General features: G+C 39.5%; 2 protein-coding genes and 2 long non-coding RNA genes across 4 annotated transcripts; 2 read left to right on the top strand and 2 right to left on the bottom strand.

Moving 5' to 3' along the window:
• Window positions 1–1,114: 1,114 nt before the first annotated feature.
• On the bottom strand, window positions 1,115–6,379 carry LOC108952807 (uncharacterized). The gene is made up of 3 exons (XR_001977965.2): window positions 6,060–6,379; window positions 5,767–5,960; window positions 1,115–3,379 (listed from the first exon to the last, which is right to left on the bottom strand). It is a non-coding gene; the product is annotated as an uncharacterized LOC108952807 (long non-coding RNA).
• Window positions 6,380–9,313: 2,934 nt separating this feature from the next.
• LOC135637807 (rhamnogalacturonan I rhamnosyltransferase 4-like) lies at window positions 9,314–14,815 on the top strand. Its single transcript, XM_065150613.1, has 9 exons — window positions 9,314–9,543; window positions 9,653–10,066; window positions 12,449–12,516; window positions 12,634–12,722; window positions 12,798–12,960; window positions 13,045–13,334; window positions 13,415–13,619; window positions 13,687–13,844; window positions 14,212–14,815. Exons 2-9 carry the CDS (start codon window positions 9,733–9,735, stop codon window positions 14,471–14,473), a joined length of 1,569 nt encoding a protein of 522 aa, XP_065006685.1. The 5' UTR covers window positions 9,314–9,543; window positions 9,653–9,732; the 3' UTR covers window positions 14,474–14,815.
• Window positions 14,816–15,343: 528 nt separating this feature from the next.
• On the top strand, window positions 15,344–18,369 carry LOC135639100 (ricin B-like lectin R40G3). Its single transcript, XM_065152874.1, has 4 exons — window positions 15,344–15,982; window positions 16,343–16,465; window positions 16,895–17,123; window positions 17,967–18,369. Coding segments are annotated over exons 1-4 (921 nt in total). The 5' UTR covers window positions 15,344–15,415; the 3' UTR covers window positions 17,969–18,369.
• A 724-nt stretch (window positions 18,370–19,093) lies between these two features.
• LOC135637632 (uncharacterized) lies at window positions 19,094–23,537 on the bottom strand. Its single transcript, XR_010496341.1, has 3 exons — window positions 20,469–23,537; window positions 20,303–20,363; window positions 19,094–19,986 (listed from the first exon to the last, which is right to left on the bottom strand). It is a non-coding gene; the product is annotated as an uncharacterized LOC135637632 (long non-coding RNA).
• Between the last annotated feature and the right edge of the window lie 112 nt (window positions 23,538–23,649).

The following is a 23,649-nucleotide window of genomic DNA, read 5'->3' as shown; positions in this document are numbered from 1 at the left end:
CTCACCCATGAGGAGAAAAGGAAAGGAAAGAAAGACAGTGACTACCACACTGTCCTATGAAAGAAGTAACAACTAACGGATAGACATTAAAAAAAAAAAAAAAGCATTCCTCCAATTAATTTGAGGGATTGGGCTGCAAATCCACCAAAGAATCCAAGAAGTAGATGTGGTTGGAGGGTCGTTTTCAGTACGCATGGAAGGCACTCCCTGGGTTCTTTTTGGCACCAAAAATGACAGGCAATGGGGAGCGCTGGGAATACAATCGTATACCTAAAGGCAGGTAGGTCCAATCAACTTCACAAGGGGCTCTACATGCATCCTACTTCCTTCCCACCGATTTCTATATGCAAAACTAAGTACAATAAAATTTATAGTTTCCTTCTGGCTTTCCGCATTGCATTCATTCATTCGAGTCTCGTTTTGTCTCCTAATATTCTTCCGACTCTTTGAAAGAAAAAGTTTTAGCTCCTGCTGCTACCTAAAGTTACACCTTTTGTCTAACACAATTTCAACCCTTGTTTTATCATGTCTCGTTCCAATCTCATGATGAAATTTTAGTTCCACCATACATATGTAGTTTTAAGAGCACTCGACTTACAAGCCCAAAATACCAAGTTCATATTATTGGATAATTCATTATTAGTCAAACCATTCACGAACACCTTGATATTAGACTAGTTAAATCCCTCCAGCTCCTTCATAAATATTTATGAATCATATTCGAATCCATCTCTCAAAGCTTCATTTTCAGATGAGCCCAGCTTCCACATGACATTGCCATCAGAAAACGTGGCCAAACTAATTGGCTAATACTCACATGAATAAGCATATTTAATAAACTCACCAAAAAAGATTGTTTCTAGGATTGCCAGCATAAGCTCGTTTGTTTTTACAGCATCAGATCCTGGGATCTTACTATCAACAATTAAGAACTTTACCAGGTAACCTATCTGATATCTTCAATAAATTCTCTGGATAGTCTCAAATCCTCAATGCATAACCAATCATGAAGGTTTAGTATATACTGATTTATAAGATCATAAACGGTTGGCATATTGATAGAACTGCCATTAAAATGCTTTATAAACTCAAAAGACACTTGTATAGGGTGGGTATCTACCTAGACATGTCATTACTATTGATTAAATAATTTAAAACTTTTTTTTTTTTGTACAAGTGGATCAAGCTCATATTTATTTTTTGCGAATCTTTAAAAGTGAGATATCAATCAATATAAATTATGTTGAAACTATAAAGGAAGAATTGATGAGAATGCATGACAGATCATCTTTTTTTATTACAGTAGATTATGGATCCTATGTATTAGTTATTTTTACATTTTTGTTTATTTCCCATTAAATAATATAAATTTACCCAGATTAAATTAGTTAAATTTTGGTAACTTTTTTTGGTTTAAATAATAACTAGATCTTTACACAGTCCGAACTTGTGTCATTTCATACATAAGCTCCAGCTCCACTTATTTGATAAGTCAAAAAAGTTTAAACACACTCTTGTTGAGCTAGGCCTAAACTTAACTTGAACTTCCCTGAAATCAAAGCCGATTTCAGACATCAAGCTTGGCTAAAAACTCGCATTCTCCTACCAAACTTCACTCGCTTGCAATCCTAATAACCTCATCATGGTCTTGGCCCGTATTAAACAAACAAACCTTACCAGTGCGACCACCAAGCTCCATGATTGAAGGACGACATAACAAAAGAATATAGATAATTTGATGATTGCCAAACCTTAATGGTCTCATCATTTACCATCAACTCAAACTTACACTTCTCAACCTAGAAGATCAGTTTGACATAAGCTATCACAATTAATGTTAATAACTGCTCATTTCGTGCACAAGAACCCTTTGTCAAAAATCCAGCTAAGAAAGGTTACAATGTCCCTTCACGAACGTACCTCTCGATTGTTCAACTCAGAACCCCATATGAACTGTGACACAATAGTGCAAGATTGATTTTTGCATCCCAAGCTTCTCTGTCAAATGGCCCCTCAACTTGAGACGGAATCATGTTAAGGTTCTTACGGGGGCAAAAGTAGTTGCATCATTAAGCCAACCTATCAGTTTGAAAAGCAGTATCACTAGGACCAGGCAAGTTACATTCTGCATCAAATGACTCCTCAACCAAAGACAGGATCAACCTCAAGAAATTAAACAAGCAATAACTGATGTGGTTAGCAATGGAAAATGTGTTACACCAATGGTACCAACTATAATGCTGATCAACAGGATCAGGAAGCAATCGATAATATTATAGCAAACTAAAGCTTGGGCCTGACTGACTCTTTAACCTGCCTAGACATTGCCAGAAGCAACTGAGAGGCCTTACTTGTGGTGGTTAAAGGAGTGCACACCAACCTTATTTCCTGAGTTCCTGACGTCAGGAAAGGCCTCCTTGGGGGTGCTTAGAAAGCAACAGGTAGTCTGGATGCTAGGCAAAATTTACCAAGTGATATGCTATACACTGAACTTCTAGACATCTCGGCTTGTGAATGTAACTTACCTCAAAGACATTTCTAAAAACCCAGTTTATTTCTCCACCACAGCTTACTAATTTTTTACAACCATCTCCATATGTGGGGAAAACAAAAGGACAATCATTTTTGTGCGGAACAAAAATTAACTAGTCGTAGCTTTCCACTAAAAGATAAAATTTCAACATGTTCAATTGAGGCATAACATATACAAGAGAGGAGATCAAGAACAATAGTTCAAAACAAAACAAAGGCATAGATAGAGCAGCACAAACCTTTTATACAAACAGCAAAGCAATATTTATGACACTAAAAATGAAAGAAAACAAACATTAAATAAAGGACCAAAAGAGCAAATGTGAGGCAGGATTCTAATCAAGTTTTGCCAATAGAAACAGTCAAGAACATTTTCAGTGTAACAAATCCATTACTTGCTTGAAGCATAAAAGGGGCTATAACAGATGGTAAATGGTATGAAGGCAAAATCATGTCAGTTGCATGGTCTTCTAACCTAAGAGCATTTCGTGGACTAAAATGTTAAAAAAATGCAGAATAATCAAAATTAAGGGAATAAAGGACACATAGAAAGGAATCAAAGGAACATCATGTGAAGGTTCAGTATTATATTAAAGATGTTGATAAGAGAAGTAGCAAAAGAAAATTCCAACAGCCATTATTGATTTATCAGCAGAAATTACAGCATCAGTAAATTTTCCCTCATTATTTGTCTATCTCATATGAACAATAAAGCTTTTATATACTTGTGAAAATCAAAAAGAGATATTGGTATCATTGTACAAATCATCAAGGGAAATACAAAAGGCAGACATTACTCATCTTATTCCAAGTATCTCTGTAAGGAGTGGAAATAGGAATCACCATCCTGCATAATCAGTGGCATTGAGTAGAATGAGTCAGAAACAAAATGCAATAATAAGTGTTTCTAACTGATAATGAATGATGTGAAAACCATTTTTTGCTGATTTTGATGCCATGCAAGCTGGAAAAAATTTCTTTCCTGGTAAAGGAGCTTCAAACCTTGAATAAGGATAAAAAAACATACAATGCAAATTAATGCCAAAAATGACAAAATTTCAACTTTAGGAGCTACTGACTACCAAAAAGCCAATTTTGATCAAATCTGGCATGGATCAACTGATCAAGCTAAATTCTAACCAAATCCGAGATCTGAGTTCTTCAAAATATAGTCATAAAGCCATGACTTTGAATACCCACTGTTAATCCATTGCAATTACCCTCAACTGAATCCATCCAGACGCAAAAGATTAATCAGAAAAAAAAAAGAACAAAGAAAGAAATTCAGTCACACTAGCCCTCGGTCACCAAACTGACCACCTCTGGCAAGTAGATCAGGGATCGCCCACTAGATTTCACCAATGCCAACATGATCCAACCGAGGAGCGGTGGAAGCAACAACAGAGGGGGAAGAGGAGATGGCCCATTTTCCTTTCCATTAGAGTTCCATGGCCCACTCTCATCAAACCCAACTGGAACAAAAAGCGATTTGTAGGTTATTTCACACAGAAAGATCTGCATTGTGATCTTTCTTACTGGTTCTAATGGCAAGGTAACCGACATAATTTGGTGCTTTGACTAGAACTGAAAATATATATCACACACTTCGTAACATGGTAAGTGGCACCAACATTTTGAAAAAACAAGATATCAAGTTCTTTCCAGATGGCTAATCCAAGTAAAAGGATTGAACCATATGATAGCTAGCGTCCTAATTGTTACAGATACAAAAAATGTCAAAGGCAATTTGGTAAGTTACAATGATGAAGGGACGAGTGTCATGCCCATGCTTGAGGCATCATTCTACTAGGATCCAGCTGATGCTACAGCATATCAGGAAGAGTATACTCATTTGTAAAAGGGAGGAGCCAAAATGGTGAAGATTAGAAAGTGAATGACACAGGAAATGACAGACCAGTGGTACTAATGATTCTGATGACTCTTGCCATGATGTTGGCATTAAAGATGACAATAGACAAAGGAAAACACCTAACAACATTTTAAACTCCAAAGCAGCATTTTATTCCCCTTACATCACCAACCATTTTATTCCCCTTACTGAGTAATGTCCGCACCAAGATAATTTCTGTAGGATATCCATGACCAAGTCCAAACAGGCACATAAGCTAAGATGGGCAAAGATCACTCTCTGAAAAGATACTATGTTAATTGGTGATTTCTAGCATACGAAAAGATGTGTTCGTATCTTCTGAGCCGATGGTCAAGGTATGAATGATACAAGACAAACCATGATTGAGTGACAGACGGAAACCCCTGATATGTAAATTGACTGCACAAATGTGTATTTCCAACAAAGACGTTTTACCAAATAAAACAAGAGAAAATATCCTTCCTTTAAATATAGATGCTATAGTTAGAAAATGTGAGACAATAAGCATTGGTGGTGTGAGGATAGGTAAAGGGAGACCTAAGAAGACTATCAGAAAATATAAGGATTTAAATTATTTTTAATTTAACTAAGAATATTATTATGTACAGAGATCAATAGAGGCAAAAGATCCATTTTGTTGGCCCCAACTAGTTGGGACTATATTGCCATAGTGGAACAAAATCAAAAGATGTGAGTATGGAATTGATCCAATTAGAAAGTTGCATAAAGATGTGAAAGAAATAAAGGCCAATGAGGCAGCAAATAGATATCAAAGGCAACACTGAAGCAAAACTATGAAGCAGAACCAAAATTATATACTCATTTAAAAAGACAGCAGTCGCTTATGATGCTCCTTTCGTATATATCAGGGAACCTAAATCAAGCTCACAACAAAGCTAAAAAGGGAGGAGAAAAGAGATAAACAGCAATGATTACACATAGTCAGCACATAGCCTTCGTATGATTCAGCCAACAGACCTACCTCCTTAAGCGAAGAGAATGATAAAGCTTCAATAAGTGTCACAGGTAACCAACACTTGTACAAAAGTTATGTGAGACAATGGCACCTCACAAATAAATACAAGACAAACTAAAATATATATAACCTAGTGACGAAGTTAAAAAATTAAGAGGTGGATATTAATGTGAAAGATCTGAGCCCAGAACAATTTGGTCTCTCATAAGAGTGTGTCTTTCGTAGGAATTGCTACAACTTCAAATGAAGTACTTTAATCCCCTTGGCCAACAAATAAAAAATGTGCTAAGTGAAACATATCTGCACAGCTATGCACATATATATGTGAAATAAGAGCATATAAAGAATAGGAAATGCATAAACTTACCAGCATAGACTGCATTACTTCCAAAGTCTGACTTCAGATATCCTGAGTTTCTCATAGACCTCGCTATAACTCTATTTAGGACACTGAGTCTTTGGATTGGCTAGAATGAACGTGTAGCAGATGTCCTTAGCAGTGATTAATAGAGCAAAGTTGGAGCTTCCGAAGAAACGAATCTCGTTGATTTGTGATCATACCTAAGTCACATATAACAAAATATTCCTTTCATAGCAAACTACAACAACATTATGCATAGATTAGAATCTAAGGAATTTAGAGGATGCTGTAATACTCACCTTGTCATGACAAATTCCCAAACGATAGACCTAATCTCTGCATCTCATGCCACGCCATCACAATAGATACATCTGAAAAGTTGGGGATGACAAATACTCACAATAACACAAACCATGAGTAACACCCATCATCCTCGCATCCAACCCTAACCCACATTCCTCGAACCCACCTACATCATCGGCCCTCCCCCGGAGATCCCACGGTCCTCAGATTCGAGATCGGGGACTTCCTCATCAATCATAACGGAGGCAGGTGATCCGGATGATCGTTCACCGGCGAGGGCGACGAGGCTTCCTGGCGGTGGTTTTCTTGAGGTGAAGGTGGGCGGGAATCGCGGGGAGGACAGCCCATGGCAGCGCTCTATTTATAGGAGACCGAAGGTATAAAGTGGGTCGGGCTGGCGATTACGGTGACGGATCGAGCCACATAGGAAAGCGGATCTGACGTTTCTGTGCGTATCGGGTCCAGACATCTAACAGCATATTCTCGGATCCATACCCAAATCGACGAGCTTATTAATGGATCCGATAAACCAGTCATCACATCATGAATGGTGATCTCACGGTTCCAAATCAATCAAAGGATTGATGGACGGGTTATACTCGATCAATGGTCGTCACTCGTTGGTGATGATGGATCATCATGCCGCCACGTACCACCACGTGGGCCTTAATAATCACGCCGCTGTATAAAGATTTTGATGCATGATGAGAAGTTGAGTACATATTTCTTCATAAATCGTAAATATGGTTTGATTAGACAATGATTTAAATACTAAACATTTTATGCGAATCATAATTGTTATTTTATTAATAAAAGGACAAGACCATCAAAATATTTGGAGTATTGATGATGGCCTATGACCATAGTTTTATAATGAATCATGATTGCCAACTTCTATTTTCCTAACTATATTTACTGCATCTTAATAATCTTTAAAAGACAAATAATGGCGGTTGTCATCATATTTATTTGTTGGTATCTCAATTGGTCCAAAAGCAAATTAGGAAGGCTTACCTTTACATTATTGTATAAATCCAATCGAATTAATTCAGACCTATTATAATAAATTCATTTAAAACTAATAAATATGAGTCTAAATAACTTTTAATAATTTTAAAATATATTTCCAAATAAATTGATTCGATTTAATTTAATTGAACAAAAATTTTGATCCAATTAGATCAATGCGATAAGATTTATCAAATTAGAACCCAAGTACTAAAAAAAAATTATAAAGTCGATTTGATTTGATCTTAACCAATTAATTAAGATAGACAAAAAAGATTATCCATAATAAGTTCGAACTAAAAATCAATTCAATTCAATTTTCCGCTACAATTTGAATACCTTTACTCGTCTTATAATTGGAAGTCCATATTTTAAATTTGTCATCGACTTAAATATGAAGATTATCATCCCAAACATATATTTATGCAACTAATTTTGAAGTTATATAGATGAGTGTGTCGATGAAATGGGTTTAATTTGAGGGATTCTACTAGCTTTTAAGTTGAGAATTCCATGTAACTCTTCTTTAAAAATAGATTAATCCACTCTACTCTATGATGTTAATTGAATATTAATTAAATTTTTTAAAAAAATATTATATAACTTTTATAGAAAAATGATGAAGACGTGATTCGAGCTCATGATTTTACAATATGCTATAGAAATCTTTACTATGTCTATATTTCATATTAGTGTGAATGTCAACTCACAAGATCGAAGAGTCGATGTGGTTATTAATAATGTAAATCTTCGACAGAGTGAATACTAGAAAAAAGTCAATGATTATCCCCCACATGATGATTCGATATAAAATCAAATAATTTGATAAATGATATGAGATGTTTGATTGAAGAACGAGAGAAGATGATTTTATATAAAGATCATAAAAATATAATTTAAATGGTGCATACGTATCATCACAATCATACGAGAGTCGGTACGAGTTTGGATGGAGATGGAGTCGATAAAGCAATGGAAGCCTCCTTGTTCTTGGATGATCAATGCATCTTCCCAATTGGCTTCATATTTAATGTGGTGATCCCAAATCTTAGGATGCAAGTCCAATGCCCCCCTTTGTTGACCCGTATACATCGCTTGGGAGTAGTATACTTACATCATAATGATGCTTTACAGCAAAGAGCAAGTGTTTGGTTTAACAAATAGTTTTCTTAAGGACCAAATCAACTCTCTCTCTCTCTCTCTCTCTACCTCTTTGATCTATTGAGTTTACTAATCGAATATAAAATCATATATATATATATATATCCCAAAAAAAAAGAAAAAAAAAGGGGACATCATGAGCTCCACTTGCTGCACTATTACTTGGTTGTTTAGGACACAAAATATTTATTTATTTTATAAGATACTAATTTTTTAATTGGGCAAATACATATTGCCATGGTTGAACTCTTAATTATTCATATAAAATATCAATTTTTTTCCACTGATTATTATTATGTTGACATTAAGTGTGATATTAATTTAGATGAATTTTTGAAAAAAACTTTTTTTGAACTTTTAGATTTTTCTAATCATATATATTTTTTACCTAATACCTAAAATACAAATTCGTCATATTAATTTTATATTTTTACCTGTGATGATTTAGAAGGAAAAAAAGAAAATTTTGGAATAATTTATGAAAAAAAAACTATTTTTAACTTTGTTTTATTTTTAGATTTTTTAATCATGTCCATTTTTTACCTAATATCTAAAATACCTCATTCATTATTTTCTCTCTTAAGATAAATTGGTTTCAGTTAAGATATTTATAAACTATGTTATGATGTTTTCAATAATACTAGAAAAATACTAGAATGTAGTATAAAAATATTATATCGTAGTGTTTTTAAATATTATTAAAATATTATAATATAGTGTAAAAATAGTATAAATATTTTTTTATGTTGTGTTATAGTTTTTCTAATGTTACTAAAAATATTATAACATTATAATTAGACTGGTCCATCAGAAAATAAAAAGTAAAAAAAAATATTAAAAAAATAAAAATGAGGATATCTTTCGAGAAAATATTTTTAATTTTTTTCGAAAATTCGTCCTATTAATTTTAGGGTAAAGAAAAAAAAAAGGACTTGCGATGTGATGTCCGCATCACATGGCATCAGTACTTGTCGCAGGCAGCACTGCTTTGTCTCCATCACCGTCGAAAGCACCCAAAAATTACTGCATCACACCACAAAGCAACGGTCACAAACCCTTCTTTGTCGTCGCCCAAACAAAGCCACTAAGAACAGTGGTAGATGAAGCAAGCGGAGGTGAAAGGCTCCGTGGAAGAAAGAGGCATCTCTTTCCAACTCCAACACTTTCACCCACGCCTCCCAGTTCAGTAGCACAAATCCATCATCGGCGGGCGAACAGTCGCATTCGGGATTTCCTCGTCGACTCCACTCTCTCCTACGGTTCCCCTCTTCGATTCCTTCCTTCCTCCTCTCCCTTTCGTTCTCAAAAAGGGTAAATTAATGTTCTCCCATGCTTCTCGTCTTGATTTAGGTTTCGAGTTCTTTCCTTTGGTTTTCCGTTTCTTTGTGGTCCTGAATCGGCGTGGTAAACGGCAATGCAGGCGCCGATTTGATTGGGTGTTTGCTCCTGTGTGCGTTGGGGGGGCGGGGAAGGGGGGGTGGGGGGGAGAGATCGGAGGTGATGGTGGACGACACGAGGGCGCGGAAGCCCTCGCCACCGGCGAGCAGGGCGTTCGGCGGGGGAGCGTGGCGGAGGGCAGCGATGCGGACGTGGGTACTGCGGGTGGGGTCCAGCATCCTCATCTGGACGGCGGTCATGCAGCTCACTTCGGTGTGGCAGCCGCGTCTCCCAAAGTCGTGGCCGCCCGCCTGCTTCGACCGCCGCGGTGGTGCCGTCGCCGGACAGGGAAACGACGACGCCAACACCAACGCCAACGCCAATCTCTCCGTCCTCGGCCGCGAGGACCACGCGCTCTCTGGGTCCCTCTCCTCGCCGCCCGCTCTCCTCCCGCGGAGTGAGTCCCGATCTGTCCTCCTCCTCCTTCCTCTCTTGCACCAAATTTTCATCTTTATTACGGTTTGATCCGAAAGTTGCCTTCTTTCTCGGTTCTTGATTTCTTAATTTCTTTCCGATATGTCTACGGACTTCCTGGCGTGCTTGATCTCTTGATTTAGTTGAATGTGGATCATCGGAATGGGATATGGGAACACAAATTGGATCTTTTTTCTCTTTCGTCTTAGACATTGTTATTTATGACATCTTCACGACTGAATTAGAATCAAGCATGGACTTGGCGTTAGTGTTAGCCGTCTGGGTGGATAAGCTTCGATTAGAGTCACGCCAGCAGGTCCATGTGCTTGCAATGTCTTCACTTGCGAGTCCTTAAGATTGTGTAGGAGACTTGGCTTCTGCCGGATCTTTAGCAGTTCCAAGTTGTTTACTTCAGAACAGAAAATCCCTGTGGAATTCACCTCCAATCCTAGAAATTATAGAGAGCAACCCAAAACCAAAGGCGAACAGATGAGCTGAACAAATCATATTCACATCTTTGGGTTATGAACCTGGAAAAGATATCACAATCCAATTTTAATAGAATAATTGACCAATTAATTTGAAAAAAATATCATAATTTAATTCTAATGGAATAATTGATCTGTAAACTTTGGTGAGCTTAAATCATTGGTCCAAAATAATTAAGCCCAAGTTAATAAGAGTACGCCCATCGGTTATTATAAGTCAATATAAGTTTTAATCCACTTCCAATATGGGATTAAATTAGGATGTTACAAAAGGAAACACCAAATTTGGATATTTTAAGGTTTAACCCCAAATTAGGATGTCAAGCAATGAATCATATGTTTGTTTATCATCTGAGTAAACTGAATTTGGATCCTAACATTTCTTTAACTTTTAGTCTAGAACTGGAATGCGTTGCAAGTTTGATTTATTTACTTATCAGGGCTTCATCCTAATTTGGCATCTGGATAAACCAAAGTACTGTCGCTGTGTTGCTATCAAACGTTGATATTCACCTGACTAAACTATCCATGCTGTGGTTGGCTAGCAGGATTTTAATCCTTGTTTTCTCTCAGTTATCTATGCTCTGCTGGAGATGACCAAATTTTTATGATTGTATACTATCTTCCAGTTAATCCTCTAAGAGTTGAAAATCCCTCCAAAATTCCCCTATATTTTGACACAACCCTGAAAAAGAAACATTTGACTGGTTTTTTGATGGATTTGTGTTGTTCAGTGTGCACGAATCATTTGCAGTATCGCTTGGATTCTTGCATATAAACTCTGATTAACCCTCTTTTACGTTTTGATTCTTTTAGAGACCTATTCTGGAATATAATGGCATTGACACTGCAATTCGTATCTTTTTATTCCTTGTGCTTAATTGGTAAGCTTGGATTCGGTGTCACATGCTATGGTAAACATAAGGTGAATGATATAGGAACTTCCCAGAAAGAGAACTTTGCATTGTTGATTGTCCTCAGTGCTCAACGTAAACAAAATAAAGGTAAACTGAGGAATCGAAGCATTATTGAATGGCTTTTAAGTGCCAAGAGCTGCTAGATTTATATATATATATATATATATATATATATAGTTTTCCTTTTTCTTTAGCTAAAATTACGTGGTTATTGATTATTTTGTAAGAACCCTTTGGTTACAAAGTTCAGTAACTAATACTCATGAAGTACAATTTATTACTAGATTTCTTGTGCTTAGAAAAGTAAAAGATATATCTTATTAAGGTCAAGTAGATTAAGTTGTAGTCTTAAACATTTTAACTTATTACATAAAGTGGAAAGTTAGGATATCAATATTGAATTTTCATAGAGGGAGATAGAAAGGACTCTAATGAAAGTAGCATTTCCATAATTTAAAGACCAATGTTATTATGCTAACATATGTACCGATCCTAGCAAATGTGGTGATATGTTTCTTATTTTATATGGTCATTTAAAGCACTATTATAACAGGAGATTCTTTATCCATCCACTTTAAGAATTACACCTTCAAACACCCACTTTTATGATATAATTAAATGTTCTTTGTAACACCAATAAACCTCTCTACTGTGATCAAATTATGACCTCCACCAATTATTATTAGAAAATATATCGCATTGTTTTGGTTTGTTGTTTCAAAAGGGTGGGTGTGGAAAGCACTACTTACCACTCATGCACTATTCTAAGTTGATAATGCAATGAGTGGCATAATCAAAGCAAATTCTGGTGATTGAACTTTTTTTTTGTTCTTACATCAGATTTATATCCTCTGGATGTTCAACTGACTGAAATATTGCTGGCTAAAGTTGTTTTTTCTTCCTTTTGTTTCTCTCACATTTTATTTTGACATATTGAGAACATGTTTAACTCTTGATCAGGAGTTTACAAAAGTAATGGTTATCTCAAAGTATCATGCAATGGGGGCCTAAATCAAATGCGAGCAGCGGTTTGTATATCTTTATATTTCCATTTCATGCATCTCCTCAATTTTGTTTGCCAACATATCATATCGCTGCATTCAAGTTGCTTGTCAATATGTTATAACTATTATTGTTTCTTGCAGATTTGTGACATGGTTACTATAGCACGTTATCTGAATCTAACACTAGTAATTCCTGAACTTGATAAAACATCTTTCTGGGCTGATCCTAGGTATGGATCTCTTGGTTAGCTTTCTCTCGTTGTTCAAGAGTTATATCTTTAAACTAATACATGCACTAATTGCAGTGATTTTGGTGACATATTCAATGTGAATCACTTTATTAATTCTTTGAGAGATGAAGTTAAGATTGTAAAATCACTCCCTAAAAAGTTCAGCAGAAAAATTCACACTGAACCATTCTCGATGCCTCCAGTCAGCTGGTCTAGTGAGAAATACTACTTGAAGCAGGTTAGCTAAGAAAGTCTTTTTTTGTCAATGGCGGTTGCTATTTATTCCAAGAATGTAATCTTTGAACAAATAATTTGATTACAGATTTTACCTCTTATAAGGAAGCACAAGGTAATTCATTTTAATAGAACCGATGCTCGTCTCGCAAATAACGGACTTCCTTTACGTCTCCAAAGGCTTCGTTGTCGTGTTAACTATGAGGCATTAAGATTTACACCGGAAATTGAGGCCCTAGGTGATAAGCTTATTTCAATTCTTCGGAGAAGTGGATTTTTTGTCGTTCTACACCTGCGATATGAGATGGATATGCTCTCTTTTTCTGGCTGCACACATGGATGTTCTGACAAAGAAACCGAAGAACTCACAAGGATGAGGTTTGCTATTTAGTATTTAATCTTTATTCACGGTTCTCTTCAATTACTAAAAAGATTTGTTGGGACCTTTGCACTTCAAGATATGCATATCCATGGTGGAAAGAGAAGGAAATAGTATCAGAAAAGAAAAGATTGGATGGTTTGTGCCCTCTTACTCCTGAAGAAACAGCATTGGTACTACAAGCTCTCGGCTTCAAAAGGGACACTCTAATATACATTGCTTCTGGTGGAATCTATGGTGGTGAAAGGAGACTGGCTGCGTTGAGGGCTTCGTATCCCAAAATTGTAAGCGTTCTGTCCTTGGGCAGTTGAATGAAATATGCATACAATTTTCTTATCGGTAGTTTTTCAGGTTAGGAAGGAGATGCTTCTTAGCGCTGATGAACTGAGGCCTTTCCAGAACCATTCAACTCAGATGGCAGCATTGGACTATCTTGTCTCTGTTGCAAGTGATGTTTTTGTCCCCACTTATGATGGCAATATGGCTAAAGTTGTGGAAGGACATCGCAGGTTTGATCTTTCATCAGATTTGCCACTTCTAATCTTCTTTCTAAGACAAGAATTCTTTTTTCCTGAGATTCTTGCTTTTCAGTAATGTAGATGTGAAGTATCTCTCATAATAATTAGGATATATCTATATGATAGTGATACTTCTTTCTGGAGTTTCATTTGAGATGCCTCATCTGATACTTTCTGATTAATTACACCTCATTTTTCCACTGAGGCCAACATGCTACCTAGGCCTGATGGATCCTTGCTACCTATCTTATGCACTTTGTGAACTAAAACTTGTGTGCTACATTTGTCGCTAAGATTCATTCTTCCATGTGAATCCAGCTCAAATATTTGTTTATGGGTTTCTCTTGTTTGTGTGTAGGTATACAGGCTTTCGTAGGACAATGGTGTTGGATCGACGAGAACTCGTAGAGCTTTTGGATCTTCTCCGGGATGGAAAACTATCGTGGGACCAGTTCTCGATCGCAGTTAAGGAAGTGCACAAAAACAGGATGGGTCAACCTACACTAAGGAAGGTTATTCCCGGGCGCCCCAAAGACGAGGACTACTTCTATGCTAATCCTCAAGAATGCACGGGTCCTCCAAGGAGTTCAAACATTGAATCAAGAAAATCCGATATCTAAAGTTGCTGTTGCTGTCAATTCCTGTTGCCTCCCCAGATATATGATTCCTTTACCTGGAGTACCAGCTATCTGCAGCTCGATGTATAGCCGACTAAATTGTTAATTTGGTTAACCCTAATTTTATGAGCAAAGCCTAAGCCAAGGCTGCCACGGACCTTTGACTACCGGCATCATGCGAGGATCGGAAAGCTTGCGGGCGCCTCCCCTGCCATTCTTCTGGCTGTGATTGCTTGAGGCGTATCGCCGTTCTTGGATTTTCGATATATATATTTTTAGTATCGTAGATTGTGACTACAGCACCATACACAACTGAAATCAGATATCTTTACTGTCTTCTTTTTAGCAAGATGTTGGCAGATGCATTCTCAAAGTATCATCTCTACTGGTTGCTAGAACTGTTTGCATCATTTATCTGGTATGAAATGTGGATCTGAAAGGTTATGTGATTACATGAAGCTGCTTTCTCCGAACACCTTCTGTGAGACATCGTACTCGTCACGAGTCGAGGCACCGACACAGTCGTGGGACTCGTGTAGGGTCGTACCGCACGTTCGGTGCTGGTGCCCTAGTCGTCACTTGAGTCGCGACGACAGCGCACGATCGCGACGGGGCAACCGGTCGTCGTCCTCTCCCTCTGGGCGTGGTGCTGACCTGTCTCGGTAGAGACAGGGGACACTTAGATTCCTCCCATCACTGCGACGGGCCCCACCTCTTCTCACCCAGCTGCTCCAAGAGATTAGTGTTTCCCGGCCCACGCGGACAGGCGAGCCACGTACCGTCTCGCACGCGGCACGGAGAGGATCTCCTTCTTCGGAAGTCACTGGATCTATCGACACGTGTCGTCTTGGAGCTCCCCATAATTCTATTGTGCTCCCCCATTCCCATCGCTACGAAGCGGAGGGCAGCACCGTCGTCGTGTGCCAACAGCTGATCTGATCCCCAATGGAGTTCCCCTTCGGCCACCACCGCCACCACCAGCAACGCCGCGACGAGGAGGATGAGAGGAAGGAGCGTCGCTTCCCCCCGCCCGGCCAGCACCACCACGGCCAGCCGCCTCCTCCCTCCTCCTACTACGGCGGCGGCGGCGCTGAGGAGGAGCACGGCCGCCCTGCCTACCCTCCCGTTCAACACGTCTCGCACGGTGGCGGGGCCCGGTACGGAGAGACCCTCCCCCAACCTCCCGCTCCCGGTTACCACGGCGGCGGTGCCGAGGAGGAGTACGGCCGACCCGCCTACCCGCCCGTCCAGCACGTGACGCAGGGGTACGGCGAGTCCCGCCCCCACCCTCCCGCTGGCGGCTACTACGGTGGGGGTGGAGGCGGCGACGAGCTCCACCACCGCCGTCCCACGCCGTACTCCTCTGGCGGCCGCGACGGCTGCGAGGAGGAGCCATCGCGGCCTCGTCAGCCCACCGTGAGGATCTTCACCAGGGCGGAGGAGAACTACTCTCTTTCTATCAGGGACGGGAAGGTGATCCTCTCCCGCAACGATCCCAGCGACCCGTCCCAGGCAAGATTCTAAGCAAATTGCAATCGTTATGCGACCTCTCTTGGAATTAGACTTTCTTCTCCCTCGTAAAAATCAGATTTTTACATCGAAATTTTTAAATCGGTTCCATTGTATTTGTATTTGTTCTTCGTAATGAAACTGTACAATAACAACAACAACAAGGTGGGTAAGTCCTAATTATTTGGAATCGGCTACGTGGATCTTTTGCCGCCGATAAGGTATGTAAAAAGTCATTGAGATCTGTAATGAAACTGTCATATCTCTATAATTAGTGCTCAGTTTCAAGTTTGCATGAATCATGAATTTGGGATCAGAATCTCTTTTTCTTGAGGTCTGCTCGCTGGCAATGTGTTTTGGCAGCACTGGATCAAGGATATGAAGTATAGCACCAAGGTAAAGGATGAAGAGGGCTTCCCAAGTTTTTCTCTCATTAATAAGGCTACTGGAGAAGCCGTGAAGCACTCCATTGGAGCAACCCACCCTGTAAGTTTAGCCTTATTTGCGTAGCCATTGCTTTGATTCACCGTATCTTCCCTCATTTTTCTATGGTAACGTGTGAAATTTTATGGATTGAGTTTGTTTGCATCGTAAGCATTTAAATTACAGAACTATGCCTTTGAGAATGTTTTCAGCCTAAAAAATTGTCAGGGAGATGTAACATGATCCCCCTTTGTGAGATTGCCATCATAAATGGGCTGATTTCTCCTTCTCATGTCTTTTAGTTATCGAAGTTATGATCTTTTCATAGTCATTTAGCTGACAGAAATATATCATAAAGAATGTGTTTTGGGAGATTGCGGTCGTAAATGGGTTAATTTCTTCATCAAGTCTCTTATCGAAGGTCTGAACATTTTTTGCTTTCTTGAGAACTTCTGTGAGAATTTGGAGTTTCTTTCTTAAAATTGTTTGCAGGTTCGGCTGGTTCCATACAAACCAGACTATCTTGATGAGTCAGTGCTCTGGACCGAGAGCAGGGACACAGGTGATGGCTTCCGATGCATAAGAATGGTTAACAACATTCGGTTGAACTTTGATGCCTTACATGGGGATAAGGACCATGGAGGAGTCCGAGATGGAACCTTTGTCGTGCTCTGGGAGTGGCTGAAGGGTGATAACCAGAGGTGGAAGATTGTTCCTTACTGTAAGTCCTTGGATATTATTTGTTTTCATAATAGATTTGAAGATACCAAAAATATTAATGCTAAAACAAAGGAACGGTGGGACAGTGTGCAAAAGCGTATTCTTGAATCAATTCTTTCTTTTTGGCATTTAACAGTCCTCAATCTGACCATTCACTTTGGTTATAGAGATATTGGGATAAACTTTTACTGAAGGAGAACTATTTATATGCTTTAGTTAGTAGAGATTATGGGATGAACCTTTAGGCAAGTTGATGAGTGGGGAATAAGAGGTCTCTGTGGCTGTATCTTGAGCTGCAGTAGTAAGAATCTTGAAACAATAGGGTTTCAATAATTTGAGGGAGGTGCTGTTTTGGGTGACCTTCTTGATGACACACAAATCTTACGCATTTTGATTTCTCTGATGAGCCTCTTGCCGTTAGAGGAAGATCCGACTAAAATGCTGCACTAGCTCAGGGCATACATAGTATCACTGATAACATAATTTGAAGGTGAAGGTGCATATACGAGGCATGCGATGAATTTATATCGAGTTGCAACCGTGTAATTCCCCATACAATTCATTTCATTTACAAAAGTTCCCATTTCTGGCTTCTCTTCAGAAATGATGATTGATATGTGAGACTCAACGAAGAGAAGGGATGTAGAGAAGAGCCACAGTTGCACATCACACTTTACACTAAGCCTTTTATTATGTCGAATGATGATTATCTTTTTAATTGTTTCATGAAATTGTGCCCTTAATTGCCTGGAATTGAGATGGATTTTGTATAGAAACACTTGTTCCTTCAAATCCATCGATTGTATGCATTGTAACCTTACACTTAACCATCTTCTGGATGCAGGAGAAATGTGATGGTGTCTGCACCTGTCTTTTATCAGATCATATGAACCTTATGGGTTTCTGCTAATAATTTCTTTTGGAGAATAAGAGCTCCGAGGTGAACTTGTGTTTCCCTCTCCGAGCAAGACTGCTGATCAGGTATTTGGTGTGCATCCATGTCAATAAGCCTCTTTGTGGTATTCGTAAGTTGTCTACCTTAAGTGTTAATTAAACTATGTAAGACAACTAGTTGTCGGTCTTATTTGTATGCTTGCTTGGTGGTGTACGATGGATGTCTGTGATCTCCATCATCATCTTTTCTTTTATTGTGTTGGTTTTTTCTTAGCATTGTAATTTGAAGCCCTTTATTTTGCTTTGAGGTTATTTGCTATGGACTCAGAAATAAGAAGAGATTAGTCCGTCAATTGTCCTTGGGTTTTATTTGGATCATTCCTTTAGTACCGACAAAATGGTAAGAAATGAAGTCTATCATAAGGTTGTATTATCAGGTGAGGTCCTTAGCAAATGGTTTAAGCCATGTCAAAAGATACGACTTCCAAGTGTTCCACATAAGATTTGTGTAGGAAACAATATTGTGATTACGAGATCATCGAGTGCCTGAATTGTTTTATATTGCAGTAGAGCTCTCTGAACGGAAACTAAGAAAATCTTTGTAGCCAGTGACATCATACTGCATCTAAGTTCTATGTTGACTCATGATCGAGTTTAATTCATATCGGTGTATTATGTGTCGGTATATTAAAGGAGAGGAAGAAAATGGTACTCACCGTCTTACTGCTGTATCGTCTTATTGCATGATAAGAGTGCTCGATGCGTTTTTAGGTTTTTTAGGATCTTAAACTGTAGATTAGAAGATTTTTTTTTTTAATGACAATTTTCATAAACCTGTAGGTTGATGGTAGAGGCTGACCCTACCTGTATTATTATCTTTTAATGATAATTATCATAGCTATTTGCCCATTGATTGGAAATCAACTATCTAATCCACATTAAGCTCAGAAGCCAGCAAGAGAACATCACTACTGCTAATGTAATAGGTTGGGTATATATATATATATCTACAGAAGTTTCAACCTAAGAATTGCTTGTATCTATCCCTCATCACTTGGAGAGAAGTGTTTCTGTATTTGGGGACCATATAAAATATTCTTAAATAAAAAAAAATATTAATATTGATTAGAATTTAAACATTATGCTCTCATTGTAAAATGATCACTGTTTTTTTGCCCCCTTAGAAAACATATTATCAAAGGCCTCAAATCTATGTGTCCTCAGTATGCCTTTCTGTGCTTCCTCATGAGTTGTTGGGGGTCAACAATGGAGTTGTAATCTTCTCATACTACTGTGTTGGAATACACATGATGTGATATCTCTCCCTTGGATTTCTTCTCCATTTGCTGCATGTTCAGTGACACAGTTTGGAGTCCCAAGTTTGAAGAAGATGGAGAGCTTCATTGGATCATCCCATCTGCTATCAACTAAGCATCAGTTCATGTCATCATCTCATACAAGTGAACAGTTCCATGCTTCATGTAGATCATCGTTGATCTCGTGCAAAGAAACCTTCCAAGTTTCAAAGCTGATGGCAAATACTTGTTCATCCTCATCCATGACTCCACCAGCCGCAAAGATTCATCAAGTTGCTGTCAGCTTACTGTGAGTTCATCAGCTGTGATGTTCCATGGCACACCACCTACATTGTGGCCACTGTCCTTGTTCTTATCACAACCATTTGCAGATATGCTCCCTAAGCTACTCTGTCAGGACTCCACCATCTCATCTTCTTTGCCCTAAAAAGACATCTAAATGAAGGATTCAAGGTTCCTCCTACCCATTGCATCATCTCAAACAGTTCATAAACACAACCCATGCAGTCATGTCTGACAATAACACACATAAATCAAGCCAATAATTGACTTGATTATTGGCAAGTAGACAAGAGACTGTACAACCTGGAAGTCGAAGAAAGAAGAATCAATCACCTCTTCGATTTGATATCTAAATTTCGACACATGAAGTTCCTACAGTTGCAAACATGAATCAGATTTAGAGAACATGAAGCAATGGTGGTGCATGGTAAGAACAGATCTACATTTATAGATGTTTTAGGTTCTTCAGTTAGATCAATTCCCTGAACCATTGTGTTTGGTATGATGGCTCTTTCAAGGCATAGAGTTTTGTCCAAATCATGCTACGAATTATATGAACATAGCTGTGGACAAATAATTCCATGTTTGATTCAGTGAGAGGAGAGTAGGTGGTGGAACACCAAATCTAAGAACACAAAAACTGTAGGAAGAAAAAGAGGATGAATCATTCACTTGGAGAATGAATTACCTGAGTCAAAATACTTTGGCATCACCTCCACAAGGAGTACATCTGCTTTGGTGAATCCATACTGTTGTTGCAATGGAGCAGAAGAAATGTGCATAAAATTCTCTAATAATTGTTTTGCAAGGCAATAAAGTCAAAAGAAAGAAAGAAAGAAAGAAAGAAAACCTACTTTGCATGCATTCGAATACTGACCACAGGAGGAACAATCATCTCAGGCCTAACATGAGGGCTCAGGAAGCAACATGTAGCCAAAGACAACTTGCCAGCTTCTCTCTCTAAACTCCCTTCGAGGGAGAGCAAATCCAAATGAGAAGGCCGGCAAGTCATCCTTGGCTGCACCTCACTTTCTGAGGCTGATGCTAAGCCACGGATGAGAAGAGCAATGCTGAAACCTGGATGGATCGTCTCTGCAAGACCTATCACCGCTCGTCAGAGCTCCGGCAGAGATGTCGAGAGGCAGGACTGAACATGGCCATGGAAATCCATGCACTATAGGGAGGGAGACAGAGAGGCTTGGAGGTTGCAGAAAGCTTTCAGGTTCTTATATAGAGAAGCATCAAGACATTTTGAGGATTTAAATACCCAAAGATGCTGCTGCAGTTTGAAATGAAATGGAATGGAGGATAAGCTCTCTCTCTCTCTCTCTCTCTGTGTGTGTGTGTGTTATAGTAATTATGGGTGCATGCATCCACACAAAATGTACCACAGTTTATCCAGCTTAACAAGATTAAGCTTAAAAGGACAGCGAGGAGCAAATCTCATGTACTAGATTACCATCACTAAGCTCATTGGATCACTGTTACTAAATCCACCAAACCAGGAGGAGATCTAACATTCCTGCACAGGAATCAAGTCTCACATCATATGAATCACAAGAACAGAACGATAAGAAGAGAGGAGACAGCAGTAGTGCAAGCAGGGCTGTTCAGCGTCAATGGTGGTGGTAAATCCAGACTGCAAAATGATATGAAAAGGTGGTGGCTGAGCTCACTGCGCTTCTCATTGCAACCCTTGGGCATCATCAATGGCCATTGCCAAGAGCGGCAGGTAAAACAAATTCTGATCTTTTTCTTCTTTCGACGGAAGGCGGCAGATCCACCTGTGAATCGTAAATAGAGAATTGCAGAAGCCCATGGCGAGGCGCAAGTCTGGAGAGATCTAACGAGCTCACAAATTACGTTACTTCCAACAAGGCAAAAAGAAACAAGGAAGAGGAATAGCAATATGTCAACAGATAGAACAAGGATTTCCTGATCTGTGTCAGAACTACTCTGCGCCAGATCTTCACAGGAACGCATGAAGCTGCTGTCATCAACGAGTCACCCATATCTCTCGTGGATTCTCGTGTGATTGGAGTTATGCGTGTTTTACCTCATCTTCTTCACAAGCAACTCACGGAGCTGCTGTCATCGAGAAGATAGCATATCTTATGTGTTTTCTACCTCATCCCGGTACAAGAGAGGAACACCCTTTTCCACTGCAGCACATGGATGGATGGATGATGGAGGGACTCATCCATGTCGACATCTACTTTTCTGTGCATGTCTACGATGCAAAGTTCAAATCCAAGGAAAGGAGAAAGGGAGTAGCAATCGAGATTTGGTTTTTGTTCATGTCACTTGCAGCCTTTTCTTTCTTGACGCGGTCATCAATCTTGATAGCTATTGCTACAGCAACCAAACCCTCCTCCACCTCTTCTTTGGTCTCTCCTTACCGGCCGGAAGAAGAAGCTGGTGATGCCCCTCCCTAGAGGCAATGTTCCTTATAGGGACTTCACTGGACACTTGCGAGAAGACACGATGGATAGGAAGCATATGGTGTTTGCGTACCAAAACAAGTAGGTGAACAGGAGAGCTCATCCTCGAATGATTCTCCATGTACTACTGTTCATCGTTCATTGTTCATGGAGTCTGATGAAGAAGGTTGCTGCATCGTTTGGATTGAATGCAGCGTGGACAAGAAGATGCTGGATTAGTTCATGAGGCAGACGAGAAGCGGCTAATACCAAACCAGATGGATGGATGGCTGCGGTCTCCATGGACAAGGAACAACAAAGAACAGTGGATCCATCCACCCTCGGAAGAGAGAAAGATGGAGTGGACACCCTTTACAGGGCAATGTTCTCGCAATTCTCGAGGCAAATCCAAACCTCAAACCACCCAATTCTGGAATGCTACTTGATTTGTGCGGGTGAGGACCACATCAAGCAACTTGATCTCCTCCCTCCCCCCCCCCCCCCTCTTTTTTCTTCTCCTTGGCACTCTCTCTCTCTCTCTCTCTCTCTCTCTCTCTCTCAAAGAAGATAGAGCATGCATGTAAGAGATGGACATGCTCAAAGTTCCTGATTTCCTCTCTCTAGTGCGTGGACACCGGCAAAGCTGCAGCTTTTTATTTCACAGCCTCCGAACCTGTTTGCCATCTGCACACACACATCCAGTGTGGATCAAAAGGTGATGGCTTGGCCAACAAGTTGCCGTCTACGAGCCTGCCGACATGGTCCCCGGCAATCATGTCCTTTTGGGTGACAGCAACATCAGCACTGCCCCTCTGAGCCAATCCACCATCCTGTGGGCTCCCATTGGACCCATTCTGCTGCTCCACATTCTAGCTAGTTCCTCATCTTCGTTCACCGAAGCCTTTCGAGACGATCCAATTTGCCCTTCCTCTATTGACAATGCTGGTTGTTGAAAGAAACCATGGAGAGTTGCTGCAGAGTCTCCTCTTTTTTTCTTTAAGAGGAAAAACAAGAATCATTTTGCCTAAAGATTAGATTGCAAAACTTGATCCTCCCTCCATGATTGCATAGTATTATAAACAACACGACACGGTTGATGACAGCACTGACCACCTTATCCAAATTCATGAACCATCCTAGTCTCTTCAATAGAGAAAAACAACATGGAGTCTGAAGGAACACTACACTGCAGCTCAGTGTCGAGCTGCTGTGCTGGCGGTGGTGGTGGGAATCTGAGCAGAGAGGAAGCAAGCAGGGCAGGGATCATAAAGCCTGAGGCCAAAGGAGGGCCTCTGTAGCACATAGAAGTGAGTGCATGTGGATATCATTACCACTGGAGGAGGCTTTTTGTTCTTTCTTTACCCTCTGTGGCAGAGATCAGAGTTTGTGGCCAGACTTTGATTCTCTCCTTTGCTGTTGCTGCCCATCCTCTTCACGAGTCCTCATAGGTGGCATCATCATCTCAACTATTTTTGTCAAGAATTGGAAGAAGAAAAAAAGGGGGATGATGTGAGAGCTTCACAGGAAATAATGCAACCTATCCAATTTCTTCCCTTTCTTGATAAGTTCGAGGGTTTCTAACCTCACCATTATCAGATTACAAGACTACTAATTT

This window comes from Musa acuminata, chromosome BXJ3-5 (genome assembly GCF_036884655.1).
Source record: "Musa acuminata AAA Group cultivar baxijiao chromosome BXJ3-5, Cavendish_Baxijiao_AAA, whole genome shotgun sequence".
Lineage (NCBI taxonomy): Eukaryota > Viridiplantae > Streptophyta > Magnoliopsida > Zingiberales > Musaceae > Musa > Musa acuminata.
The sequence above is the reverse complement of the archived record's forward strand: the minus strand, read 5'-3'. Positions and strand labels throughout refer to the sequence as shown.

What these genes read in the sequence shown, in the direction of transcription:
- LOC135637807 (XM_065150613.1), top strand. Translation starts at nt 9,733, where the DNA reads ATGGTGGACGACACGAGGGCGCGGAAGCCCTCGCCACCGGCGAGCAGG. An exon ending in TCTTTCTGGGCTGATCCTAG is followed by an intron (nt 12,723 to 12,797) that starts GTATGGATCTCT and finishes CACTAATTGCAG; the next exon opens with TGATTTTGGTGACATATTCA. An exon ending in GAAGAACTCACAAGGATGAG is followed by an intron (nt 13,335 to 13,414) that starts GTTTGCTATTTA and finishes TTGCACTTCAAG; the next exon opens with ATATGCATATCCATGGTGGA.
- LOC135639100 (XM_065152874.1), top strand. Translation starts at nt 15,416, where the DNA reads ATGGAGTTCCCCTTCGGCCACCACCGCCACCACCAGCAACGCCGCGAC. An exon ending in ATCCCAGCGACCCGTCCCAG is followed by an intron (nt 15,983 to 16,342) that starts GCAAGATTCTAA and finishes GTGTTTTGGCAG; the next exon opens with CACTGGATCAAGGATATGAA. An exon ending in CCATTGGAGCAACCCACCCT is followed by an intron (nt 16,466 to 16,894) that starts GTAAGTTTAGCC and finishes AATTGTTTGCAG; the next exon opens with GTTCGGCTGGTTCCATACAA.